At 40.7% G+C, this 26,808-nt stretch overlaps 1 protein-coding gene across 1 annotated transcript in view; it reads right to left on the minus strand.

The window, feature by feature from the left end:
• Positions 1-406: 406 nt before the first annotated feature.
• KIT (KIT proto-oncogene, receptor tyrosine kinase) overlaps positions 407-26,808 on the minus strand; it is a gene marked incomplete at both ends in the record, with an annotated part of 50,208 nt that continues 23,806 nt past the window's right edge. Inside the window, 18 exons of the mRNA XM_079534718.1 lie at positions 407-532; positions 1,570-1,675; positions 2,288-2,387; positions 2,474-2,585; positions 5,316-5,438; positions 8,232-8,359; positions 8,699-8,787; positions 10,531-10,681; positions 12,343-12,453; positions 12,539-12,643; positions 12,902-13,028; positions 13,121-13,227; positions 14,261-14,454; positions 15,514-15,628; positions 19,910-20,025; positions 20,420-20,609; positions 23,456-23,615; positions 25,743-25,879. Coding sequence (XP_079390844.1) covers positions 407-532; positions 1,570-1,675; positions 2,288-2,387; positions 2,474-2,585; positions 5,316-5,438; positions 8,232-8,359; positions 8,699-8,787; positions 10,531-10,681; positions 12,343-12,453; positions 12,539-12,643; positions 12,902-13,028; positions 13,121-13,227; positions 14,261-14,454; positions 15,514-15,628; positions 19,910-20,025; positions 20,420-20,609; positions 23,456-23,615; positions 25,743-25,879 — 2,297 coding nt within the window. The remainder of the gene's footprint in view (positions 533-1,569; positions 1,676-2,287; positions 2,388-2,473; positions 2,586-5,315; positions 5,439-8,231; positions 8,360-8,698; positions 8,788-10,530; positions 10,682-12,342; positions 12,454-12,538; positions 12,644-12,901; positions 13,029-13,120; positions 13,228-14,260; positions 14,455-15,513; positions 15,629-19,909; positions 20,026-20,419; positions 20,610-23,455; positions 23,616-25,742; positions 25,880-26,808) is intronic.

Here is a 26,808-nt window from a genome sequence, read left to right on the forward strand (position 1 = left end):
TAAATTCAACAAAACAAGATTAACTAGAAAATGACTACACGCTTTTTTCAGACGAGGACCGCTGCAGATTTGGTTTGATCTGTAGTCATCTCATTCAACACCCTGGCCCAGGGTTTCTTTTGTGTTTTCTGTTGTTTTTCTTCAGATCTGGCTCTCTACTGCAAATACACACAATATAGCAAAATATATACAGCTTCAGTTAACACTGCAATGATGCCTGTAACCGTGCTCAGCACATTAAATTTATGTCTAACAGTGTGTGGTAAAGGACAGTATTACAACAACATTTCAGCTACACAGTGGTAGTAGTGAGTAAAAGTAAAAGAAATAGTTCTCCCTCTCTCACCCCCTACACAATACAAACAAAAAGCAAGTGCAGCTGGGCTCCTCTTCTTCCAGATGCCACTCAAACATCTTCACGTACCAGGAGGGGCTGAGTAGATGAAGCGCTGCTACCCACTGAGTTAATCCTCACCGAATGATCTGTAGCATTGCCTTGACTGGAAGGTGGAGTGGAAAAGTTTGCATACACCTGCAGAAGCCAAACAGTGCTGTCAATACCCTGCAGGCGCCCCATCCCTTCGCACCTCAGTGAGCCATCTCCCTCTCTGTGCTACCTGACATGAATGGCACCCAACTCAGGGAATTCTTGACAAACCTAAACATGTTGCTTCAGCATGTTGTGGGCTCAACAGCTCTTTTAAGAGTCAAGAATCTCATTCTCACTTACTAAAAACACTTCATCTTACAATTGCATGCTAAATTTAAACCAAGCTTGAAAAATACTGCTCCGATTATTCCTAAAATGCCCCCAGAAACCTCTTTAATGTTTACTTCACAGTCTTTGTTTTTGTTTTAATGATGCCTGCACCTGCTAAAAATATGCTACAGGATGCAATTGAACACCAGCAGCTTTCAGTTTCCTCTTTCTCAAATTGTCAGGAAGCCTTACACTCTACCCAAACACAACATCTAGAAGGTGAAAGGAAGCCTTATTTTTAAGCCAGATATTAAATTTGCTTTTATAAAACTCAGTTGCACACAGTGTTATTGTGAAAAAAAATCCAAGTCTGATGGATCCACTTTCTCTTTGAACTCTTTTGTCCAGTTACCCTCTGGACAGGCTTTTACTAGAGAATGGTGGAAAGAGCGTGAATATACACTTGATCACAATATACCTTCAAGGCTAAATACATACAGCTAGATAAAGTGGTAAGAGGAAGGAGGACATCAAAAACTCAACTTCTTCCTCCAGAAAGCTTTTCTAACTAAAGCTAAGTATACTTACTGTCTGAGATTCTTCTCAGACTAATAGATTTCTTTTTCATAGTTTAGATGAATCTAGGTAGTGCCACTGTGTTCTGTAACATCAAAATTCTTGTCAAGTATATTTTAAGTGAGAAACACCAACCATGCAAAGAACCTTGTCTAGCTGGTCCCTCCTATCACCTAAATTTACCATACAAAGATGCATAAATGATAATGGATATTGGAAAATCAATGGAAGATCTTTGCTTCTCCCAGCTCCGGTCCAAAAAAGCTGCTGACCCATATAGAGCCCAAACTTACCCGGGGGGCATTATCTGAAAGCTGCTGTTCTATCAGCTGCACGATTTGTTTGAATGTGGGTCTCTGCAAGGGATCGGCATCCCAGCAACTCTTCATTATGTCATACCTGCGAAGATACTGCAATTGGGTACTGCCCAGAAGGACAGCCTGAGAGCTTTTATCCCACCTGCATTATTATTTGACAGAAAAACGTGACCCACTTGCACAGTTTAGCTTCCTTAAATGAGTGTTAAGAAAAGAATAATGGTGCTAACAGCCGTGCTTGTGACAACAAAAGCCTCGGTGCTAATGAGAGTATCTGGACACAGTTTTCTTTGACAGCTTGCTAAGTGCCGAGCCATTTCCAGCATACAGAACTGGAGACAGATCATGACGAAGATAAGGAGCCAGTCCCCTTGCCGTCGGGAAGCACAGCACAAAAGTACAGCTACTGACTGCTTTATCAGAATTAAATATGTGTAGTATGTGCTGCGATCTGTCAATAATTTACTTACACGGAGCATGTACCATGATAAAGTGATCAGATTCTACGAGGCACGAGTGTGTTACACTGCTTTTAACTACAACGGCATCTACTAAACTAGTTAGATTTGTTATTTAAGACTCAGAGAAATTTTAAAAGACAGTGGATGAATACAGAAAGTCTTCACGTGAATGTAGAAGCTTCCCTTTCTTTGCATCTTTGCTTATGTCTGGTGAGTAGAGGTTGCTCACTTACATTTCGGGGGGTGAGCACTCGGGGCTGAACATCCGATATCCCTCCTTAATCATTTTATAGAACTTGGAGTCCACGGGCATCCCTGGGTAAGGGCTGCTTCCTGTTGAGAGAGCAGGTGAGATGCAGATGGAGTAAAGCCAAGGTGAAACAAAAACCTCCCTAAGTACAGATTTTGATGGAGCTTACCTAAAGAGAAGAGTTCCCAAAGCAATATTCCATAAGACCAGACATCACTCTCAAAGGTGTAAACGCAGTTGAAAATGCTTTCAGGTGCCATCCACTTCACAGGGAGACGGGCCTGTCCAGGGAAAAGGGATTAAATTAAGACAATGGGCAACACAGAATCAACCTTTTAAACCTATTATGTACTTTTAATATATGCTAAATCAAAAGAAGGATCCAACTAAAGACGGAAATCCTTGCGTTTCAGAGTCTCCATGCAGTGCACTGTTACGGATTCACCTCTCTGCAGGTCTACCAAACTTGTGCAGTTCTTTTTATTTGGATTTTTTGTATACTGTGTGAATCCCTCTGGTTTACAGGGGATGGAAGGGAGAACAAAATAATCTACATGCACATGGCGTAGTTCCTTAGGCAAACACACAAGTCTTCTGTGGACTGGCTACCATCCCCACGATGCTTCAAAGCTTTAGTCAACAGTTAAGACATCTGCTTTAGCTTCTCAGCAAAAATTCGCGTGAAATATATACTGACATTTTTCACATGTTTGTGTGGGAACAGGCACGAACTGTCTTTCCACTCTCTGCTTTGCCTGTGAGAGCCAGCCAGGCTCCTGCCCTTAAGATTTGCCCTGCCCCAATTGCCTTCCTCTGTGTTAAGATCAAGCCAGCTGCACCCAGACGCCTCCCGCAGCCACTGCTTCCTCTGCCGGGCAGATGCAGCCTATCCTCCTCTGACCCTTTCAGGCTAAGTAAAATCCTGTTGTCAGATGACTCAGAAAACTTAAAATGTAGCCCAGACGCATAAAACTTAATTACTTACTGTTCACTTCCCTCCTAAGCTGCTGGTCTGTACCTCCCACTCTGAGCAGCCTTGGCTGATCAAGCAGCTCTTGGTCTGACCCTGAGCCCAAAAGCAGCTTTCTTTCACTAAATGCCACTCCATATTTTGTCAGGACAGCCACTCCTGAATTCTTTGGGCTCCTGTTGTTCCCTAACCTCAACTATCAGGCACCTAGCAGTATGAACATCGTTTTTGAATGCAACAAACACAGCTGTCTCTCCTGCAGCCTACAACAGGGATGCTGTAGGTACCCAGGACTTCAGAGGACTGCAGGCTGAGAGCAGAACAGCAGAGATACTCGAGACACCTGAGGTGCCAGAAACTGAGAGGCTAACTGAGCAAAAAATACTGAGGGGTAGAACTTAATCTCTTCATCAGTGTGCTGAAAGCCTGGCTGGGCATGCGTCATGTCCCTAGCAGCTGATGGAGACAGCTGGCGCAGGGAGGACCTTTTTTTACTTGAAAAATGGTGTAAGTGAAAAATGTGCGCACCTTGAGTAGATGGCTGCATGGATCTGACACAGATTTAAAACATTCGTCCAGGCAGCAAAAATCAGTTTGAGATGCAAAAGGCCTGTACTTCATAGCATGCTTCTCCAATTTCAGTCTCAGGCAGACTAGGTTTTCTTTTGTAGCAAGGCTCATTTACTACGCTAGGACTTAAAAGGGGACTTCAAATTCTGCCAATGCACTCTGCATCACTTCAGTGTTTCTTTGTACCTCTGCAGAGGGCTGGCAGGTACTAATGGAATGGGTATTTATCTGTACAGGTTTTAAGCATTTTTCATGCGTTGTCTTGTTAAAGGGCTTGACCTATAGCTGCAAATTAAAGCTGTATTTTTTATCTACATGAGGTTAAGATCTGCGTATAAAATTTTGCCACCCACTGTGCTCTAATCAGTAAATTCAGACTTCATAATCCAGTTTCTGAGTTATATTTTTTAGCAAAAATCAAGATGCAAACCCTGATTACTTAGATATTTCAGTAATGCAGAAATTTAGCAAAAGTTGCAAAATAATTATTTTTAGGACTGGCCTAACAGAATATCACTACAGTAAGGCCTGCAGTTTCTAAGAGAGCTTTAGCTTACATGTTTGTGTCTAATAGGAAGATGGTGCATTTTTACTGATGCCGCAAAAATGTTTCATAGAATCATAGAATCATAGAATCACTAAGGTTGGAAAAGACCTAAAAGATCACCCAGTCCAACCGTTCACCTATTCCCAATAGCTCTTACTAAACCATGTCCCTCAACGCAACATCCAGTCTTTCCTTGAACACCCCCAGGGTCGGTGATTCCACCACCTCCCTGGGCAGTCCATTCCAGTGCCTGACCACCCTTTCTGAAAAGTAATACTTCCTCATGTCCAGCCTGAATTTCCCCTGGCGTAGCTTGAAACCATTCCCCCTGGTCCTATCACTAATGACACGAGAGAAGAGGCCGACCCCCAGCTCACTACAACCTCCCTTCAGGAAGTTATAGAGAGCAATGAGGTCTCCCCTGAGCCTCCTCTTCTCCAGGCTGAACATTCCCAGCTCCTTCAGCCTCTCCTCATATGGCCTGTGTTCCAGACCCCTCACCAGCTTCGTTGCCCTTCTTTGAACACGTTCCAGGGCCTCAATATCTTTCTTGCAGTGAGGGGCCCAAAACTGGACACAGTACTCGAGGTGCGGCCTGACGAGTGCTGAATATAGGGGAACAATCACCTCTCTGCTCCTGCTTGCAACACTGTTTCTGATGCAAGCCAGGATGCCATTGGCCTTCTTGGCCACCTTTTTCCTCCCTTATGACATGTATTTGGTTGTTTTATCCAGGATAACGACATGTATGTATTAATACACAAATCTCCATCAGCTATTTCCCCTTTTCACACTACTGACCAGAATAAATCTACAGCAGAACTGAGAAATCTAGGTCTTTGCATAAGAAGGAGACTCTTTGCAAGTCAAGTCGATAGGAACGCTCCTAATGTAAACCCAGAGGATAAAGTACCACGTACTTACATTGCCTTTAACTACGTAATTTGAGTCATTCCTTATATCTCTTGCCAGGCCAAAGTCACAGATTTTTGTTATTCGACCATGAGTGAGAAGAATATTTCTTGCTGCCAGATCCCTATGAATGCACTAAATAACAAAATGACAAACAAACAAAGTTATTTCTTAATATTCATGACAGCCTGTTGCTCAGTTACATGCTTTCTTAGCATAAACTTACTACATTATGCGTTTTGTGGCAAGCTGAAAGTCATAATGAAGCCACGTACAATTCATGCAGCTAAATTTTAACACACTTGTACTATGCCAGGGACAGACTTTTTTTCTCCAGCTTTTTATGAGGAAGTTATTGGCCTTTTTCCTAACAGAAGAGGAGTAAGGAGAGAATGTGGTTTGTCTCTGAAATAATCTTTTATAAAGAAGCCATTGTGATGAAGGAGAAGGCGCTGAAAAGCTGAAAATTGAGAAAATTATGGTAACAATTTCAAGGTAGACAAGTTAGAAAACTGAATCCCACTTCAAACATACTCCTTTGGAAAGCATAAGGTATTAAGTACCTAGGAGAATTTTATAAGCAGGCCTAAATATTTGAAAACAATGGCAATCTTCATGTCAGAATCTTTCTAGAAACAGCAACACATTCAATGACCTTGCTAGGTTATGTTCCAGCACTCATTTGTGTGTGTGTGTTTGTAGCTGCAGCTCCAGAGGGGTGGCTGAGTTTTCCAGCAATCATGTTTTCTTTGTATGTAGCCAGAGCCCATCTGCATTTGCTAGAGAACTGAGGTGTTTCTCTAATGAAATAATCTCTTTTTCCATCTAGGAAGGACAGTGCTAAGCTCCTGCTGTGCTGGCGGTATACAGTCTGCAGGCACAGCTGTCTAAAAAATAGCTGAATATGGTTCTATTTTTCTCTGCATTTTTTGTGGAATTCCCTACCAAATATATATATTATAAAAATATCTGGAGAGTTAAGAAAATCATACTCACAAAACAATAGCAGCATGTTACATAAGCATCTGAATCTCTGTCCACTGGTATGCTTACACAAGAAACTAATTTTAAGGACGATTACTCTCCTAAGGGATTCTCATCCACATTGCCCTCCAATATCTTCACTTTGCATATGTAAAGCAGAGAGAGCAACTGCACAGAAGCAGTGAAGTGCAGAAATGGCCAAATGTCCAGTTTCTCTGCCTGACTCCTCCCAAAGCAGTGCAACTGGCATTGAATAAAGGCTTTGTCCATTGGAGGAGGAACTGTCTTGTGATCAAGGCATCGTGTGCTCAATAAAAGACTTATAACCCCAGGACAGACTCCAATCCCCACTCCCTCACAGAGGCACTTTTATGCATCTGAGCTTGGATATACAATCAAGTTGCAGAAGAAAGCTGGGTGCACTCCATGATGCTGGGCTTTGAGTACCACCATCCCTGTGGGCACGAGGCAATGTGAAGCATTTTATCCATCAGTCCAAGCCACTCCGTGCTCCCTAGCTGAAGCTAAGAGCCTGTATGCACACAATCACAGAATGGTTTGGGTTCGAAGGGGTCCAGTTCCAATCCCCTTCTGTGAGCAACACTGCCACGCACCAGATCAGGCTGCCCGTGGCGCCATCCAGCCTAGCTAACAATGTCCAAAGAAGACCAAGCGCAGTAACCTGTTAGCACACTGTAGCTTAATGCTGTAACAAAGCCAGTAACTCTGCATTGCCAGACAAATACTGTGTGTTACTTCCCAAGGTCTTAGGGCTGTGGTGTTATATTCATTACTGCCTCTGCTACTCAGTACTACAGCGGCTATTTGTATCAGTGGCAAAAATATAACAAAAACCATCTCTGGGAATGAGGCATAGTGACTCCTGGGGCTATTCTGTTGGAAAATGAGAGAAAGAATATGTGCACTAAGCACTGGACGCCCTGAAAAGTGCAGGATGCAGCAATCTGGTGAAGACCATTAAAATCTGTCTACTGGGACTGTTCTGAAGTTGGCAATAGATTGGAAACAACAACAGCAACAACAACTGTAAAGGGTTTGAAGGAAAAAATAATGGGGGGGGGGGGGAGGGAGGGAAATGAAGTGCAGTTTTCAACGTAGACTTGCTGTGGATCAGAATTCCCAATATCAATGAAGGATCACAGGATTACCTTAAATTGCTCAAGCGTTGGGTTTTTTTGCACGTTATCAAAGGTGCACCTGTACAATCCTGTCACAATGTTTACATGGTTAGTAATATTTTGAAAGTAAAACGTAGGAAATACTGTAGGAAGATCATATTCATTAATCATTTAAGACTTATGTTCTTTATCAGACCCTTTCTGTTAGGCAGTACCTCTCCTAAGAACCCAGAAAGCATCTGCTATGCTCCCTGCAGCCAAAGAAGATCATCTGTGGGTCTGTAGGCTGATTCTCTTTTCAGAAAATTAAAAATAAGATGTACCATGTACGTTAAGCCATAACGCTAAAAACAACCAGCACATGGTGTGATAACTCCCCTGTTTAAGGCACTGTGAGAAGTAACAAGTGCAGCTTTGTTTAAAACTGTACAGATACTCGAGGCACTTTTAAGCAAACAGATAGCTTTTCAGCTGTCTTTTCACTCTTCTTTAGTTTGTAAACTCTCCAGCAGTACAGAGAAGAAATCTTAAAGTCTTAAGATTTAATTATTTTTGAAGATGTCCACATGTTAGGCTTTTTTGGTTCTGCCATGTGTTACATCCAATTGCCATACAGCAGAGAAGCCTGAAAAAAAATAGCTCCTTAAAGTTCCCATGGGCTTCAGTGTCTCCAAAGCCATCAGGAGTTCTTATGAAACTATCTGTGTGCTCCAGAAAGTGAAGGGCTGAAGATCGAGCCCTAGGAGGCACCACCCAGGATCACAAGGGTCCGTATGCTACCTCGTAACATAAAAAATGAACTTACGTTTTTAGAGGCAAGGAAGCTCATGCCCTTTGCCACCTGGTAAGAGAAGCTTAATAGATCTTCAACATCGAGAGCAAGTTCGTCATCTTCCAACATGGAAAGGGTAACATCCTGATCGGTATAGGATCCTATGCAATATAAACACCAACAGCTCTTGAGTGGACCATGTATCATCTTTTAGAAACAGATTTATCTTACATTAAACACATCAGCCATTTGAGAAAGTACTAGACCAGAGCCACATAAATAGCCTGTTGCCAAAAAGCAAAATGTAATCCTTACACTCCAATTAAGTGTGGAAAAATAGATTACACTGTAATTTACCACACTGTTCTTTTTTAAGCCTTCTCATACCACTTCATGAGTTTTAATTGTCCCCATCCACCATAGGAAAGTTTCATGTGAAAATATCCATAAAGCCTTCCTCTCTACACTCCCAGAATACAATTTCTCATCATTGTACTCACCAGATTTCACTGGCCTTTTTTTATCAGCTTTTGGGGGAACTGCATATGACACTCCTGGTTTCATGTCCATGTACTCACTGACAGCATCCCTGCAGAGGCAGCAGATGAAATGAAACATGATTTAGGTGAAAAGGATCTCAAAAGCCATCTGAAGAAAAAGCTGATGTTGCACCAACCTTCTGAATATAATGCTTTATAAATGATTGGAGAATCATGGGCATGTAACAAAGATGAGGAAAGGCTTGTACAGAGAGAGAGGTTTATCAGTACAGTTAACACCTCAAAGCTAGGAGTTTGGCTCAGGAAAGCAAACAAAATCTTTTGTATCTATACTATTCATATAGCCTTCAGTCTATAAATGAATGACCAGATGTTTCACAGGACCTGCTAATGCTTCCTTCTTCTGCTTAGGCCGGATTCTATCAGCATGTTTCTGCAAATGAAGTGGTAATTGAAATGCAGAAGATGAATGGTAAAAAAAACTTAGTTTGGATCATCCTGAGTCCCAGAGGGGATTCATAAGTATTACAAAGAATCACATGAGGCCTGAGACAGTTATCTGCTACATTTTTTAGGTCTTCTTGTTGTTATATAATATAATTTATGCTATACATTTTACATATACATAGGTATGCCCCTTTGGAAATGATGGATGCACGTCAGCATAGTTCACTTCATTGCCATTAGAACTCACACACATAGTCCTTGATCCTCAAGTTTATGAACAATAAATGCAGCCACATAGCTAACATGGAAAGTAGGGATGAGATCACTAATAGCTTTAGTCACCACTAAGCCACAAACAAATATGAAGCATTCAGCAGCTGCAATGTTGCAGTAAATACTAACAAAAGAATTCGGACAATACCTTCTAGTTAATACCTCAGTTTACAAAACATGCTCAAGCAGTGGGATTCTTGCACTGAGAAATGGACACACATCCGGTAGCAACTTAAATCTGTGTGTTCATGGTTACTTTGGTACCAATGCTTCTGACATCACCAGTTATCCACACATTGTCACAAACAGCTTCACCAGCATTAGACCTAGTTGTAAGAAAGGACTTTAACTCCTCCTTAGAGGCTTCCTTGCTCTCTTGTGTCTGCTAATTAAGAGTGATGGGCCCACTGGGACAGTGAACGGGCTGAAAATGAAAATGGATAGGTATTGTCACAGCTCCCAGGTTGGTAAATTAAGTATCCTTCACTTTGCAAAAGGAAGGAGTTAGCAGGAACTGTGCTTGGAAAGCACAGAAAGAACTTACGCTTGTGTCTAAAACAGAAGAGCTGAACATATACAGATGAAGTAACTGAAAAATAAAAGCACAAGAGCAATCTCTGAATGGTGACACGGGTTAGGGCACCACACAATCTAATGGGCTACCAGTGGCAGCTCGTTTAAAACACTGGAGGACACTGTTTGGGTTGTAGAAAGTCATTTCTGAAGGCAGGAACTTGTGAGAACCCAGAATACTAACACCATAACACTGGGGGGATTGTTATTCAAGATTTTAAATGAGCACTGCCAATGTTTAACAGTAATGATAAACACAAACAGATATGAAGATCAGAGCCAAGGAGCTGCATGAAATAACTACAGGAAATTTGACAAAGAAGTAAAACACAGAGTGTATACAATGAATTGAGCTCTGTTAGAATAAGCCACCCACTGTACAAATCATCTCTTTAACTAAATTGTTTTCTTACGCAGCAAAGAACCTTCAAAGCCTGATGCATGAAAGGGTCCTCCCAATTCCTCATCCCTAATGAACCTCAGCATCCCCCCCTTCTCAGTCTCCTGAACACACACACACTTCAGCAGGTCACACTTACGCTGTGGGCTCTGCCTGGTGCAAAAGGTTCTCATAAACAGCTGTTTCTGTGTGCTCTTCATGCTTTGGACAAATGAATGAATCTCGCTTCCGCCTCAGAAAATTTAAGAGATCGCCATAGCAGCAATATTCTGTAATGACCAGTGTGGGCCCTGTAGAAGTACACGAGGTCGAGAAAGCAGGTGGGCATTATTTCCAAAGCAGAAAACCTTACATAAAGACATCATTCAGCAAAGCACACAGACTTGTCTATTAACAATCACACCGCCTTACACTGACTAAACATGAAAAGTTAAGACAAGCGACCCAGCTTCTTCTCTTTCACAGGCAAGTAGCTATTGTCCAGCGAAAGTTGTGTCACTCCCAATTAATTTCCACCCTCCCCAGTAGTACTGCATTGTACATAAAATTAAACAAATAAGTCTTTTTCTTCTTGTGATAATGTTTCTGGCCAGACACATCTGTTTGATTTTGCTCACTTCCTGAAGGAAGTTATTTGTTCCAAATGTTCGAGTAATTCAGGCTTCAAACATTAATCCTTTTGATTCACTTCTGTTTACAGTAGAGCTTCACACTCCTTCAGTAATGTTTTGGAAATGATGTAGAGTGTTATATTCCTTAGTATAATAAGAAAAATCATTCAAATAGAACAGCCTGCTGAGACAGAAAACTACACTGCACAAGGTCTTAGAATATTAAAATGAAATCGGAAAGGAGAATCAAGTCATCTCCAGCACGGATGTTTATAGATCAAATATACGTTTTCTGAGTGAATGACTGCAGCTATGGCCCTTGAATGTGTAATCATGCTGCGTGTTATTTCATCTGTACGCTTATTCTGCACCACCATTTCTTAACCTCAACAGTTTATTTCCATTTTTCTGCAGTTAATAATTACAGCTTTTATAACAGAGAATACAGCTTTTGTGGCGGGATTTGCTCCCAGACCACATTCCTTCAGCTGTCAGTGATGTGCACTCGAGCCAGCAGCTCTGCTTTGTCGACTACTTGAAACTGCTTTTTAACCTATTTTTAAATCATTGTAAGTGAAAGTAAGAAACATTTTGCATCTACCTAAAACTACAAATTCTTACAAGCTCATTTTCTTTGAAAAATGAAGAAAAAAACGTAAAGAGCAAATATCTGTGCAAGAAACACCACCAACTTTCATGCTTGAAAGCACCTAAGTTAAAAATACAGGACAGCATCACTCTGTATCAGACACTGCAGCTGTTAGGTATCTTTTGTTATATATGAAAATAAACTTTTTAAAGTTTCTTATTTTTATATTTATTTTTGAAGCTAATATTAAATAAAAAACACTTGGGTTTATTTGGGAAATCCTTTTTCTCAGCTTTCTACCTTTCAGACATTGTGACTCTGGTGGTACCTTAACAGATATACTTGCAATCCACACAGACTGGAACGCTGCAAGCAGCTGGGCTGCTGACTGCATACCCTGGATACCAGCAAGTTCACATATCTCTTCTCATTCAAGAGAAATAGAGTGGTGGAGGAAGAATACCTTAAGTTTTGCAGTCTCTCCAAAAAAAAACACACAATGGCTCACAAGGAGAATAACAACAGCCTTCATTTTCAGCTGCACCTACAGCAGTCTCATCATTGTTTTTAGTATGAGCTTAAACCTAGGTTTAGTAATTCACAGATGACAGTTGTGATGATCTGCAACCTGCCTAGGCAATACATGTATTTAACAAGTTTATACTTAGCAGCAATGGTTCTCCTTTCAAGGTTATTCCTTCCAACGATAAAAAAAAAAGCAGAATTAATCAATAATCTGCTGATACTATACCTCCAATAGTGCAAGCTCCAAGTAGATTCACAATATTAATGTGGTTACCAAGGTAACTGAGAACTTTTAGCTCTGACATCAAGGCTTCTCTTTCAGTTAAATGGGCGCTTGCTGCAAGGCAAAATGCAATGCTCAGTAAATAGCACCTACCAGAAGGAAGATAGAAAAAATTGGGCAGCAGATGACAGCCACTTACGTTTCAACATTTTCACTGCTACTGTCATAGCAGCATCAGATTTAAATAGGCCATAAGCAGTGGCTTCAACAACCTTTCCAAAAGCTCCAGCACCAAGGGTTTTACCTAATAAAGTAAAACAATACACCGTGTAACAAATTGAAGCACTTTTTGGGAAGGGATTAGATTTCTGTTTCATGGTATTAGGGAAGCGAGTGTAGATACATCTGCTTGCTTTGTGTCCCAAGGTAAATACGAGCAATTATCACTATTTGCATTCCTGCACAACATCTTTTTGACAAAGCCCTGCTATGTTTGACCAAGGTCTCATATGAGACCTGCAGGTTTCACTCCACAGATGAAATTAAATCAATATAAACTTACCAAAACTCAACCGGTTTCTAGGAAACTCCCATTTGTGATCATAAGGAAGTTGCGTTGGGTCTATGTAAACATAGTTGTTTCCATTTATTTCTTCAACAACTTTCCACTGGACTTCGTATTTGGGTTTCTGGGAAGGAAAGAGAACAGCTGTCAGTACTGACACTCCCCCAGGCAGCTCCCACTCTTTCCTAACTCGACTTGAGGAGCTGTTGATTTTACCTGCAAATATATGTACACCAGGATCATGACTATGATGCACATCAGTCCAGCGGCGACCCCGAATGCAATTAGTAAAGGTGTGAAAAGGGTGTGGGTACGGATTTGCTCTAGAAAAAAAAACAGAGAAAATCCTGCCTAAATACTAAAAAGGAAAAAATACCCTAAAAACAATCAAGTGAAAAAGCTTTCCTTGTGTAACATCATTTGAAGTTTCCACTTTCCCAGAAGTGCTCTGAGTCCATCAGAGTCCATCTTTAGGATATATTAGGAAGGCCTTGGCACAGAATCCACATCACTTGCTTCCCTAGACCCTTAGCTCTAGGCATGACACTGAGATCAGCTAGTATGTGCTTACAGTCAAAGAAGGAAGCTTAGTTAGGAGACTTTTCCTAAATCCTAATTTCTCTTTTCCTCCCTCGAGAACAATCTCTGCAACTCAGTGTTTGAAAGCAGAGGTTGTATAGGATTGAAAAGGAATATGGCTCTACCCTGACTGTAGGTTATTTGTATGTTCTATCTGAGCAGTAGAGAAAAAAAACATCAGCAGAACATGCAATTTTTCCCAAGCAAGTGGAGATTCACAAACACATTTTGAGTCATCTGTGCTCTAGTGCTTTTTTTTTTCCCTACAAACCCACCAGTAGTGCTACAAAACTCATAAGCACTTTTGCAGTATGTTACTTCTTTTACAAAAGCAGAGCCCTGACACTCCAGTCAATGCTGAGACCACATTTTCCTGAGACATGATAAAAGCCAGACAAAAATGCAGTCTTATCTTGAAAGAGATCATGGCCTAGAGTTTAGGACCTAGACAGTCAAAACAAAGACAAGAGAAGAAAAAATGACAGAGAGAAGGCAGACTAGTGCCATGCCGCAGGTGGTGTGTCCCTGGTCTAGATCACACTGCACAGGCAAATAAAACCAGCTAACTATTGCTCTGCAGTTCTGAAGATATTACCACAAATATTAACTGAAAGGAGAAGGTGATGCTTTTACAGGCAGAAATCGTATCATAACATATTATCATACATTCAGCCACGCAACCATAAAATTTATTGTGGCAAAGGCAACACACTTAAAAGACGAATTCTTGCATGACAGCAAGAAGTGGACAGCACCAGCGTTCACTCCAGACATTACCTTTAATAGCAAAGTTGAAGAAAGCAGAACTCTTGTCACCATTGCTGGATGCCTCACAGCAGATGGTACCAGTGCTCCTGAACATGCTGGCATTAACAGTGCTCTCGACCAGGATCCGCTCAAAGGATGGCACCGAAGAATTTGTGTAACTGACTTTCACATCCATGGGGGATATCGTTGGTGAGTCAAAACACCTGGGAAGAACAATGCTGTCAGTTACCTGCTGAAGACTGCCTTCCCAGGAATGAATGACAGGTGCTGCTAGGAAGACAGGCAGTCAAAGGCAGACCACCAGCAACTCAAACAGCATGGCTTCACAATGAGATTCAACTGAAGATCTTATCTTAAAAGCTTATCCCACTCACAATGCTTTCTTATCTTCCATGTAGTGGGTGAAATTGTCAGAACAAGCTGTACGGACACCCTGAGGTCTGCACTTGCTGCTGGCTAGAGGTACATACTCTTAAGTTTTGTAACCATTAAACCTGCATGGAATCATGGAATCATAGAATGCTTTGGGTTGGAAGTGACTTCTAAGATCACCTCATTCCAAACCCCCTGCTGTAGGCAGGGACACCTCCCACTAGATCAGGTTGCTCAAAGCTGCGTGCAGCCTGGCCTTGAATGCTTTCAGCAAGGGGCTACTACAACTTCATTGGGCAACCTGTTCCAGTGAAATGATGCAGGTGAGAGATCCATGACTTGCTAGTGTAAGATTCGCAACCACAGTGCAAGCCAACAAAAATCTGAAAATGTGCTTCACAGATGCTCACTTCACAGTGGAACTCTGCAGGCCTTTTGGAAATGTGGTAACTAGGCATCAGGTTTTACACATAACAACGTCAGACTTGTTTACTTGTCAGACGCTTCATGTGAATAGAAATCTAATTACTTTATGTCTTGAAAAATTATATCATTACACAATAAGACAAAAGATAACAGCTGTATTCACAAGTGATTCTGTGACTGTCATTCTGTGAAATTGGATAGAGAATGTGTGTCATCTGGGGCCAAACTGATATAAACATTAGCTAGCCTGCAGCAGGGAGAAAGTTTGGCTTTAACTTTTCCACAGCAGAAAATGCTGTTCCCTTCCCTTCAAACCACTGCAAATAATGCAATACCTAAACTGATGAAAACAGTGATGCAATGTAACTGCTACCAAGTCATTTTTCAGTCTTAATTTTTAATTGTTTATTAGTGTGTGTTGTATCTAGAGATACAACACTGGAGACTCTGGTTACTTAACTCACCTCTGTTCAGTTCCTGGGCAAAAATACCAGTAAATGGTAGGGGCTGGGAACCCAGCTGCCACACACTGAAGAATGCCATTGCTGAGTATATCCAAGGTAAGAATCTCTGGTTTTGCTGTAACACACACAAATGAGAGTCTCATGTTAAAGGAACACAGAATTTGCGTTGCCACATGCTCATCACCGCAGTAACTTGTGTGTGCTTCTACCCATAGAGTCAGGGGAACTGAACTGCCCACGGTCCTGCAGCATTGACCAGCTGTGAAAATCTCTGTTCTTACACTGAATGCTTCCATTGGATTTCAGAGCACTTTACCTCCTCCATGTTGATCAGATGAAAGACCCTACGCAAGCAAAGTCACAAGCTGTACAGAACAAAGTATGTGTTTTAAACAAGAAGGCAGTTCCAGTTCCTGCAGAGGAACTTTACCAGCTTTTAACAAGGACAGTTTATCCACAGCTGTGTGTGTTACATCTGTCAAACTCCACCTCTCCTGCATCTGCCCTCCATTAAACATTACCACCACAGTCAGAAAAGAAACTGGAGCGCAATGCAACCAGTGCCTATCCCTATCCCACAGACGGCATGCATCCCAGTAAAACACTGGGCTAACAGGCTCACCATCTGAAATGCTGCATGAAAAGGAAGCTAATATTTGGCTGGCTGTATTAGCTGCCCAAGCTGTAATTTCTGATTGCTCTGGTAGTTTACAGAGCAAGGCAGACAGCTGGTGCCCTATGCTATGACGCTGCAGTCCCTGTCTCTGCACTGGGGCTGGTGCTGCATGCAGCTCAGAGCTGCTGTGTTAAGTATGATGGGAAAACAAAGCAATTAGGTGGACTTTGCAGTCGTTAGCCCAATGTCACAGGCCTTCAGGCAAGGACAACGCCTACATGACTCTGGCAAATATTAGAAAGATTTATTTCTTGGAGAACTAGAATTAGAAGCCACAGCTATATTAGCTTCCTTGCAAATTAGAAAAAGAAAAAAAAAAAAAGACAACAATGGCAAAGCCAGACTGTATGCCAAAGATGTTCACTTGGCACAAATTAAAAGTCTATTAACCGTTAATATAACTTTACAGAAACCTAAGATGATTTTCTAATACTGTAGGAACTTGTGAGCATCTCCTCATGAGTCATGTTACAAGAACCAAATGTTCTTTCATTTCTAAATCCTCATGCTGTGTCTTATGCAAACCACCCAGAACCAAACACTGTTGCAAAATGTTGAGACGTGTTTTCAACATTACTCATTTGGAGCAGAACTTTTTTGATAGCAGGCAGTATCTCACACAGCATTCACGGATTATATGAAATTCAGCTTTCCTATCTCCTATCAACAGGACTGAATTGTGAAATTCTAACTGTGTACTTAGGTATATCACCTGTGTCAGGTAGTGTGTCACAACACCACAAAACTTTGTGCTATGTCCCAGCACCTGCAGTCCTCTCTTAAAAATGCCCCAAACTTCTCATTTCACCATTTCTGTTTTTCAGCTCTTATCAGTGTTGATTCTGAACGCAGCAAAGATTTGAAATAAGTAAATTCTCTTTCAGCTCAGTGCTCTGAATAACAACATTGTGGGTTCAGTTGCTTTTGATTCCCAATTTCTTCATAATTAGCACAGGAAAGTAGATGTTTAAAAACTAACATTTAATAGGTATTTTCTATCAGTACAGAGAGAGGTTTTCTTCCGCAGCCACATTTTCTGGACTGGACCGAATCTTTCCACAGCACCACAGTTACTCCTCATTTGTTCAGTGCATATAGCAACAACAGGAAAAATGCCAAGCCTCATGTGCCCTCTAACACCGTGACCATTTTCTTCTCTGCAGCATGATCCCCAACTGCACAGACAGTATTTTGTTGACTATAATTATAGCCAGATATTATTTTGCATTAAGTGCAGATACCAGCTTGAAGATTCCTCCACTAATTGCTAGATGCATGGTAACTTGCCACTCTGGAGATTTGTACAATTTCTTAATTGTAGCTCAGTTCAGCATACTGCTTGTCAAGTTGTAATTTTCCCTTTGGCTCCTAATTTCAGAGCTCCTTCCTTCCTTCTCTAGTTCGTGTAATACTCTCTATGACTGACTACATTTTATTTTAGCAATTTAGTATTGTTTCAAATTAGCATATGCAATTGCTAAATGTGTTTAAAGTCTTTCTGCACAGGGTTTTTCACATCCTTCAGCAAATGCTTCAGCATCGATTTGTGTTTACATGAAGATATCCCCCTGATTATGAATCCTGTTTTACCTGTTTGATTGCTTTCTGCTGATTACACGCCTGAGCCAGACTTGTAAACAGCAGAAGCTAGATCCCAGCTATTTATGCAAAGTTCCCAGTGACAAGGCCAAATCAGGACACATGATTAGATCAGCATCTGTCCCACCCACACTTGACTAACCTTTTGCAGTTACTCTGCTATTTGAAATAATGTTTTGTTGTTGTGCAGTTTGTGTTTCATACCTAAATGATGAGCATCTTACATGCTACTGAAAAGAGGAGTTTATTTTTCCTAAAAACATACTCTTCAAGGGATCGATCTGCTTCAACTTCCCTTTTCAAAAGGAAAAAATATTTGCAGTACAAACTTGCAAAACACGAAGAGAAACTCCTTCTGAGCCAAGTGCATCAAATCCATCCATTTCAGCAACATTAGTAGCCCTCCCAGGGCCGCACTACATGGTAACCAAGGCTCTGCTGAGGTGGCTTCAATCTCTTCATTTTATCCCAAGACTGATCTTACTGTTTCCAAGACTTCCAAGTTGCTAACTTCCATGTTGAAGCAAGAATTAATGATACTTGAATGCTGCTGGTTGCACAGGCTAGCCTTTCAAAACTAAGTCATGCATACTCTCTCCTGACACGGCCATAATGCTTCACCATGCCATTCCTAGTGTGGCTCCCTGATCACAACCTGCAGGGGTTTCAGCCTTTATCAACTACACTGAGAACTGACATCTGATAGTGACAAAACTGCTGCCGTTTTTTAAAGTTATTTTGCCCAGATTGCTCCTGAGCCAGAAGATCCCACAGTGCCCTGCTCCCAGCACATATATGATGCTGCAAGTTGGGAAATATTACCCAGCCTCACGGGAGCTGATTGCTCCACAACCTGTGATTTCTTCCATTTCTACCCAGAAAGTAAACGTCTAGCTCAGCACTTAGCTCCATTAATCTCTGCAACAGTCAAATTCCCCCTTCTGATTGTGATCCACACTTATTCAACATGGCAAAGGATAGTTGAGGTTGCCAGTGCCCTCAACTCAAAAATCATAGCTAGGGAAGTGAAATGCACAACACAGATGACTGCATTTATAGAGAACTGAAGAAATGCCATGTTCCAAATGGAGTACAAATTACATTTCTAGACCCAAACTACAGCACTGCAAATACATCACTGATGCTTTAGATGCTGACATTCATTGTCAAATGGGAAGAATTCAGAAATTAATATATAGGATTTTGTGAATATGTGGAAGTCTCAATGGTCCTGCACATGAGCCCACGCCCAGAGAAAGACCTATTACTGCTAAAGCATTGCAACAACATATTTGCAGCATATACTGCACTTCCTATACTTTTTGTTGCCCCAGCCTTGAAGGCATCACTATCTACCTTGCATTAGTTTCTCCAGTTTGCCTACCGTACTTAATCTTTGCCTTTAGCAGCTGCCAATATCTGAGAGTAAGAAATTCTCTAACAGGATGGCTCTGCCATAAAGGACAGTTTCCTGAAGGTTTCACTTAACTCAATTTCAAGTTCAGCCTTTGTCGTGAAGAATACTATTCGCAACTGAGGTTGATCCCTTTTTTTTACAAGTACATAAAGACAACAGCATGTGCACTGTAAAGCTATGCAGATTTCTCTAAAACAATGCAGATATGTATTATGATGCAGAAGTATTTAGATGCCAAAAGGCACAAATGAATAGTTCTGCTTACAATTTTCAAATTGTACATCCAACTCAAACAATTTGAAGAAAATTAGTAGCTTAACTTGGCAGACAAAAATGCAAATTATATGTATGCAATCCTTCTACCTCCTGCTCCACCTTAAATTATCAAAGGTTCATGGTACATGGCTCATTTTTGAGACCACCTTTGCAGGTGCTACTTTTTCTTGTTCCTGTATAAATTATCTGTCTGCTCTCCAGTAACCTCTGGAGGATGTTTGCCAGAACGTAAGGTCACACTGGATAGTAGGTGGATTTCTGTAAGTACTCTGCACTTTTATATCTTGACATTTAAATAGTTTTGCAGCATGTGCTTCACTTCAGAAAGCCTCTCATATGCTGAACCACACTGTGACATCTTGTGCATACATTATGTTGTATAAAATACAATTACTGTGATAATGAAATATTTCAGACTGTTCACTTACTTTTCACATAGACATTAAATGTTACGGAGGAGCTGGCATCTGAGTTGGACACAAAAAATGTGTAAATGCCTCCCTCTGTTCCTTTTAATCGGGTAAGGTGAAGTTCGCTAGTATAACTGTAGAGAAAAAAAAAGCATTAGCGATGCTCAGAACTTGCCATCAACTGCTGCACAAAAAGCCAAGACAGAAATCAGTAGTGCACCATCTTCTGCATACACTGTGTGATGGTGCAGGGCCTCCGCGTTCAAACTGAATTCTTAGTTTAGCTTACAGGCAGCAGTGGCATCATGTAGGTGAGCTGGGAGGCACGCTGGTCCCTCGGTGCACTCAGCTCAGCACTACTCCACACCTCGGCTGGCAGACTTCACACCAGGTACTGCAGTAAGCCTCATTTTGGCAAGACCTTTCAGAAACAATTTTCTTGCCATCTCCACTTTTATCTTTTTTGGAGCAGACTCTAGTTTGCTGTTTCAAAGTGAAATCAATAGCACTTAAAGCCGTTCTTATTACCTGTTATTGCCCACAGTCTTGAACTTGACATAATGGTCTGATGAATTCTGTAATGTTTCGTTCATGTACATCCAGACTTCTTCCTTCGGTTTTGGATACGCCTCATACTCAACTGTTAAATTTCCATTTTGTCCTGCATTTATGTCAATTGTGGTATTCATTGTTGCAAACAAACGGACAAATCCTTTAGCTGATAGCCATAATAGGAAAAGAAAAACAATTTCAGGGCCATTTAGGAGATTGCTGGCACTCTAACCACACTTCAAGATCAGTGATCACACATTCAACTGTGAAACAGGAAACCTGATCTACTAAGCAGAACTTGAGCCCTCACCTGCTGAAACCAAGACCACTAGCTATATATGTAACAATGAGGGACAGAACAAAGCAACCTCACATGCTTTAACATAAAGGATTCCATCTCTTAGTGATAAATAGCCTTTAAATGCTTCTGCAAGAATGCAAACGTGCTTGATCCTACTCCAGTGTTTACATTTTTCAAAAAATCAGTCACTAGCAGTATAGCACAAAAGAAACACTAAAAAAGAGCAAAATAAATTGATCACTTATGACAACATAGTAGAATACTCAGTGATTCTTTCTCAAGTGTAATTAAGAATGACATTACAAATGAAGCTATTAAAGACTGTAATTAGAGAAAAATGCACTAAGGCTAAAGGCCTGGATAGCAATTGTCTTAAGCTAAGGCACTTCTGTTCATCTACTGCTGGGTCTTAATCTTTTCTTTGGCGGATGCCATTTATCACTGTGTAGTTCCATTCCAAAATATCACATGGAGCAGCATCCTTACTGCAGTGGTTATAATTTCATTAACAAACTCATCAGCTTCAGGATTACTCACTTTGAAAGACAATTTTTTTCAGTGCTATTACACAAATTCATATGGGAATTATCAGTCTGACAGACAGACTGCAGTAACAAGGAAAAAAGCTTGAAAAAGTTGGGAAAGCTTGAATGTAGCCTCAAGTCAATCTCAAATCTCTGCCTCTTCCCACTTTCTGGTGATCAAACTGCTGTGGCCAGCTGGGTACCTGAGCTCATGAAAACCGAAGGCAACAGGCCTTGGTGAAACCATATGGAGCTGACAGAGCACTTGACAGATGTTTCTAAGAAAGGAAGATGTATACTCACAGCAAGCAGGTGTGATATAAAAGTCTCTATTATTTAAAAAAAAAAAAAAAAAAGGGAGAGAGAGAGGGGGAGAGAGAGGTGGTTTTAAATCTGGAAATTTAAGATTTTTGTTCCCTTTGAGACCTTTTTTCTATTTTCTGTACAATCACATATTCAAAATTATATCCAAGAGCCTGCAAAAAAAATTTATCATCGTTCTGTCAATGTCCAAAACACTGTTCGAGAAACTGTTTATGGTTAGATGAACCAATCATTTAAAAAAGTAACCAGGAAATGTACCAACATAACTTTATTTATTTGAAACCTCTTGGCTAATACTAAAGCCACAGTGATTTAGATTCTGACACAATCTCACAGTCCCTCCAGTTTGTTCTACAGATCACTTCTTATGATGCCGGGAGCTGGCATGGTTTAGAAAGATACAGCTAAATTGACAATGAATGGTGAAAGGAAACCAGGAGACAGAGTTTATTTTATTTTAGGATAGATTTGAGAGGTTTTGGGGAGAAAAGTATCTCAAAAATGAAATATTCCAGCTTTTCTCAGTTATTTTTTACTAAGCACGAACTTTATATTTTACTAAATACAAACTTGTTGGTTTATTTTCAACTTTCTACAATGCTATGCTTTATTTTAGTCATCAGACTTCCTAAAGTCAATCCTTTTTAAAACCATATTTGCATGCATAGTAGTCCTAAGAATTCTAGGTAAGAACTTCCCTCCTCTTGTAACAAAAGCTTTCACATTATTCTCCTCAGGGAAAAGATTTTCTTTCATACTTAATACAGTTTCACTCTTTTACATATGAATCTAGTCTCTTATATTTAAAAAAAAAAAAAAGAGGAAAATGTGTCATGAGCCCTACCCCCTCAAATGGTATAACAAGGTTAACTGCTGTCAGACTTCTGCAGCTAGGCTGGAGATCTATCCACAGAAGTCAAGTGCTTCTATTTTCTTTAGGCTACTTGGGAAAGCAAATCAAGCAATGTTATGGGGGTATTTGTCTCCAGAAAAATAGATTTACTAAGGAAGAGAATACAAGGCCTGGCACACAGCTACAGTCTCAGTTGCCCTTGGTTGTCTTGACCTTAAGGAACTGAAACTATTTTAACCCACTACACAGACTAGGTCAGAATTGTCAAGCATATATCCTTAACTAGTCGATCAAGTTAGTATTTTTTGGCAGCTTTAAAATTTGAATGGCACTGTATATCATATGAGCTAATACACAGCAGCAGAGGTCTAATTCACACTATTAAACAATGGGAGGAGTTTGCTCACTATTAAGGGATATGATCCCCAAACCAAGGGAAGTGATGGATGCTGGATTTACCATGGTGGTGAACTCCAGAGACATTTCATGCTGCCTATACACACTTAAATGTTCCCCACAGCATAATTTTAAATAAAATACGTATATAGCTCCTCCTGAATTAAAGAAACATTGACATGCCAGTGTCAGTGAAATTTCCCATGCTTGGAAGGCAGGTACTGAAGATATGCTTTGTATTTGTGCTGCCAAATTACTAAAGCGTAGGAAAAGTAGTAGGCAAAGGTAAATTACTTGCTTCATTAAGACTGGATTAAATTTGAAATTAAACCAGGAAAGAAAAAAACAGAGAGATGGGTACAATGTTGGGTGGTTGCTCTAATATCACAATCCGATAACATGCACAGGGCTGCAGAAATTAAAGTAGCTGCACACTCCATAGCCCTTCCTGAACAACCCCCATATGGCACCAAGTCTGCATTAACCTTTTAATGAAGTAACTTAAACATTCAGGATTGGGGAAAAGAAGAGAAAAGGAAGGAAAAGATACTCAGTATCTTCATTTTCCACCTTCCACAATTAGAAATGTTAAGATTTCTACAGGAACTATTTACCTAGTGCTTTCAAGGTTACCGTGGCATTGGTTTTTCCAAAAGGGTTCTCTGCTTGGCAAGTGAATTCTCCAGAATCATTAACTCCCACTGAACGGATGTTCAATGTTAATTTCCTTTCGTATCCGTAATCACCCACATTTCTGCTTTTGCTTGTAACAATCTGTCGGTAAAAAAACAATTAACATCTAAAATACTGTGTATGCAGCATCTTTCCTCAATAAATTAAAAATAGAAGTAATTATGACTTCACTATATTAATATTCATAACTTTAAACCAGAATAATAAGCCATCACGACAAACCTGTCACTAGAATCTCTCCATGCAAAACAAGCGTGTGATCAGCTGTCTTTGAGAGACAATGTCCTTTCCCAAGTTCTACCCCTTCCCCTCATTATTCCCATCTGCAAACCCCACTCTAGGGCACACTTATGTTGCACTTCACTGCTTTTCCATTTGATATTTCAAGACAGAGTGCTTCCAGTCCCACAAAGACCTGGAGAACCCACCTGAGAGAGGCCAGCCCAAAACACAGAGCCGAAAGCCTGATTTCTTTAAATATTTCAGTCCTGTGAAGAAAAGGGTGTCATGCCCAAGCCAAATCCAGCTCGCCCTAGCTGGACTTTTAATGACGATGAAGGTGAGGAGCTGACAGAAGGTTTTATTTGTACAAACAAATCACAGAATCTCATAGTATGGTTTGGGTTTTATTTTCTCTATGCAGTTTTGATTCTTTCTGAGCTATACGAACCACCAATAGAAATCTGTTCTGTGTGGAAGTGTTCGCTTACAGCAAGTCCCCAGTTTTCAAAAGTGGTGATAACTCCTTTCAATTTCTTTCCTTAAACCTATTCAGGAAAGATTCTTCATACGTGAATTTTATGTATTCTGTTTCTGTACGAAATTTAATGTGATGAGTCAGTATTTAAACAATAGCATCCCCTGTTATTTACCAGAAGGAACAGAAAGGTCAAACTTTTTTTAGCCAAAAATATTTTCTTCATGGCTTTTACTCATAAAATGAAAAAGCATGAAAACTTAAGGTAAGACTCCAGTTTCAACACATTCTAACACAAAAAGGTGGAGGGAGGAGCAAGAAAAGAAGCGCAGTCCTCAAATGAAAGACTTGTGGTTGACCTTGGCACAGAACCAGAAGCCCCATCTGCAGGTCCCACGCTACCTTTGGTTCACTTAGTGCTCCCCTAGCCCTCAGAGCTGGGTGATGGGATTTCTAGAGCCACAAGCACTTAGTGAGAGAAGCTGTGCCAGATATGTGGCCCCAGGGAATGAGACTCATATTTTGCTATTTGCCTGAGATTGTGCTATTTATCCAAACACCACACAATCATAGAAGCCCCTTTTTTTTTTTTTCATGCACATGTAGAATGAAAATGATGTATTCTAGTCACTGGTATTAACAGTAAAGGTCCAGCCAATTAGCATGGGAACATATATGGCAGGAGTTACCAACAGGTCTTCACAAGGGCTTTTAATTCATTTAAATTTTGGGGTATAGCCAGAAGAGTAGCAGGTGCCCTTAAGCACAAACCAGTGCCTGCAGATTCCTGGGCCCTCTCTTACAGATAGTTTTTTGAAACCCAGCCCTGTGTTTCAAGCATCAAGGTGACCAGGGGAGGGGACCTCACTGTTGACAGTCTTCAGCAGAGCTGTGCTGCCAGCAGCCAACTCTCTGGCATATTTAAGTTGTCAATAATTTAATTCCATCATGTCAGCAGCAACTTCAGTGATCACTACAGGCAGTTCACTAGTTCATTTTTCAGGACTTTCCTAATTAGTGAGGCACACCATATAATTTAAATGAATTAATCTTTCCTGTGACTGCTTACTACTATTCCTGTCACATACAATCCCATGCTAATTAGCAGGTATTTTACTGTTAATGATAACGACTAGAATATGTAATTTGCAGTCCATGTGTTAATATTTGCAGCTCCCATTGATTGCAATGTGATGTGTAGGCACTCCGTGCTTCCGTATTTAGGCAGCCCAACAGAGGTCACCTAAACTTCACATTGAAGAGCCAAACTTTAGCTTCTGTTTGTGAAGAGAAGCCAGTGCTGATGGTAGCCCTGTAACCATGCTCAGTGATCCTGAAGGCCCATATGGGCACGGAAGGGTCACTGAACACTCACCAGTCTGTAGAATGTGTCCCTTTGGGAAGGCAGCAAATCCAAATCCACCACACGCCAGTGATGCAAGGCAAGCGCATGAACATTCACAGTTTGTGTACTGCACTGAAGCATACAAGATGTGGCTAAAGGCACTCACCCCACTTTTGTAAGAAATCCAACTAGCTTGTACACTGCTATCCACATCCATGATTATGCATGTAACTTCAAATTCTTCCCCTTCTTTGAGAAGCTCATAGCTTTTGGATAAGGTAATGACTGGAAGAGCTTTGTGAACTGGAAAACAATTTAGAAGTGCATTACTTTTCATTAGCTTCAGAGTTTCCAAGGGGGGATAAAAATCAACAGTCATTAACTTTCCAATAAAATTTCAGGCCTCCAAGAGACATTCAAATTTCTTTAACATATTACACACTTGTTTCTTCACAACAAGCACATTTCTGCTTCAGTCTCCCTTCAAATTAAATTTAAAATTAGGTAATACTTGTTAGAGCTTAGTAGCTTGCATGATAAACTTGAAAATGTTGAACCATCAGTGAGACACTCATTCCTTGACAGCAATTAAAATGTTGTACTCTAAAAATGCAGTGAAGATCAGTCACTGAAAAACCACAGCTTTATACTAACTGCAGCTTTGAAATATAAAATAGAGCAGCTGACACAAAGCACTGTCTGCCAGGTCTGTAGCAAGCACCTGGTAGACCTGCTTGGAAGCTTCCGTCCCCAGGCAGGGCACATGCAGCTCGAGGCTTTCAGCACACCTGCCTCTGACAGCACCATGACCTGTGCTCACAATGACCATTCACAGAAGCAGGGGTGTCTAGAGCCATGGTCACTGACACCTCAGTCACCTGAAAGGTAGGTGCTTACACAACCTGGGTCTTTTCAGGAAAATGTCCCAGATCTACAGCCCTGTGGGCTAGCTATACCCCAGTCATAACTCAAGTATACTTGAGGACTGTGTGTCTCTTACCCAGCAAAGCTCATTACCTCTTTGGATCTTACACAATTTACTTTTCTTAATACTTTAAGTTTTTCTCACTTGTGAGACTCCAGGCTTGTGCTGGTAGAAGTAAACTTCTCACTGTGGCTTTTATGCAGGAAGACTCACTTTTAAATTGTGACTGCAATGTATCAGATAAGGCATTCCAGACTCTCTTCCTGCCTCCGACACAGACTTTGTAGTTGTATTAAATAAATTATAT

This window comes from Tetrao urogallus, assembly GCF_951394365.1.
Source record: "Tetrao urogallus genome assembly, chromosome: 4".
Lineage (NCBI taxonomy): Eukaryota > Metazoa > Chordata > Aves > Galliformes > Phasianidae > Tetrao > Tetrao urogallus.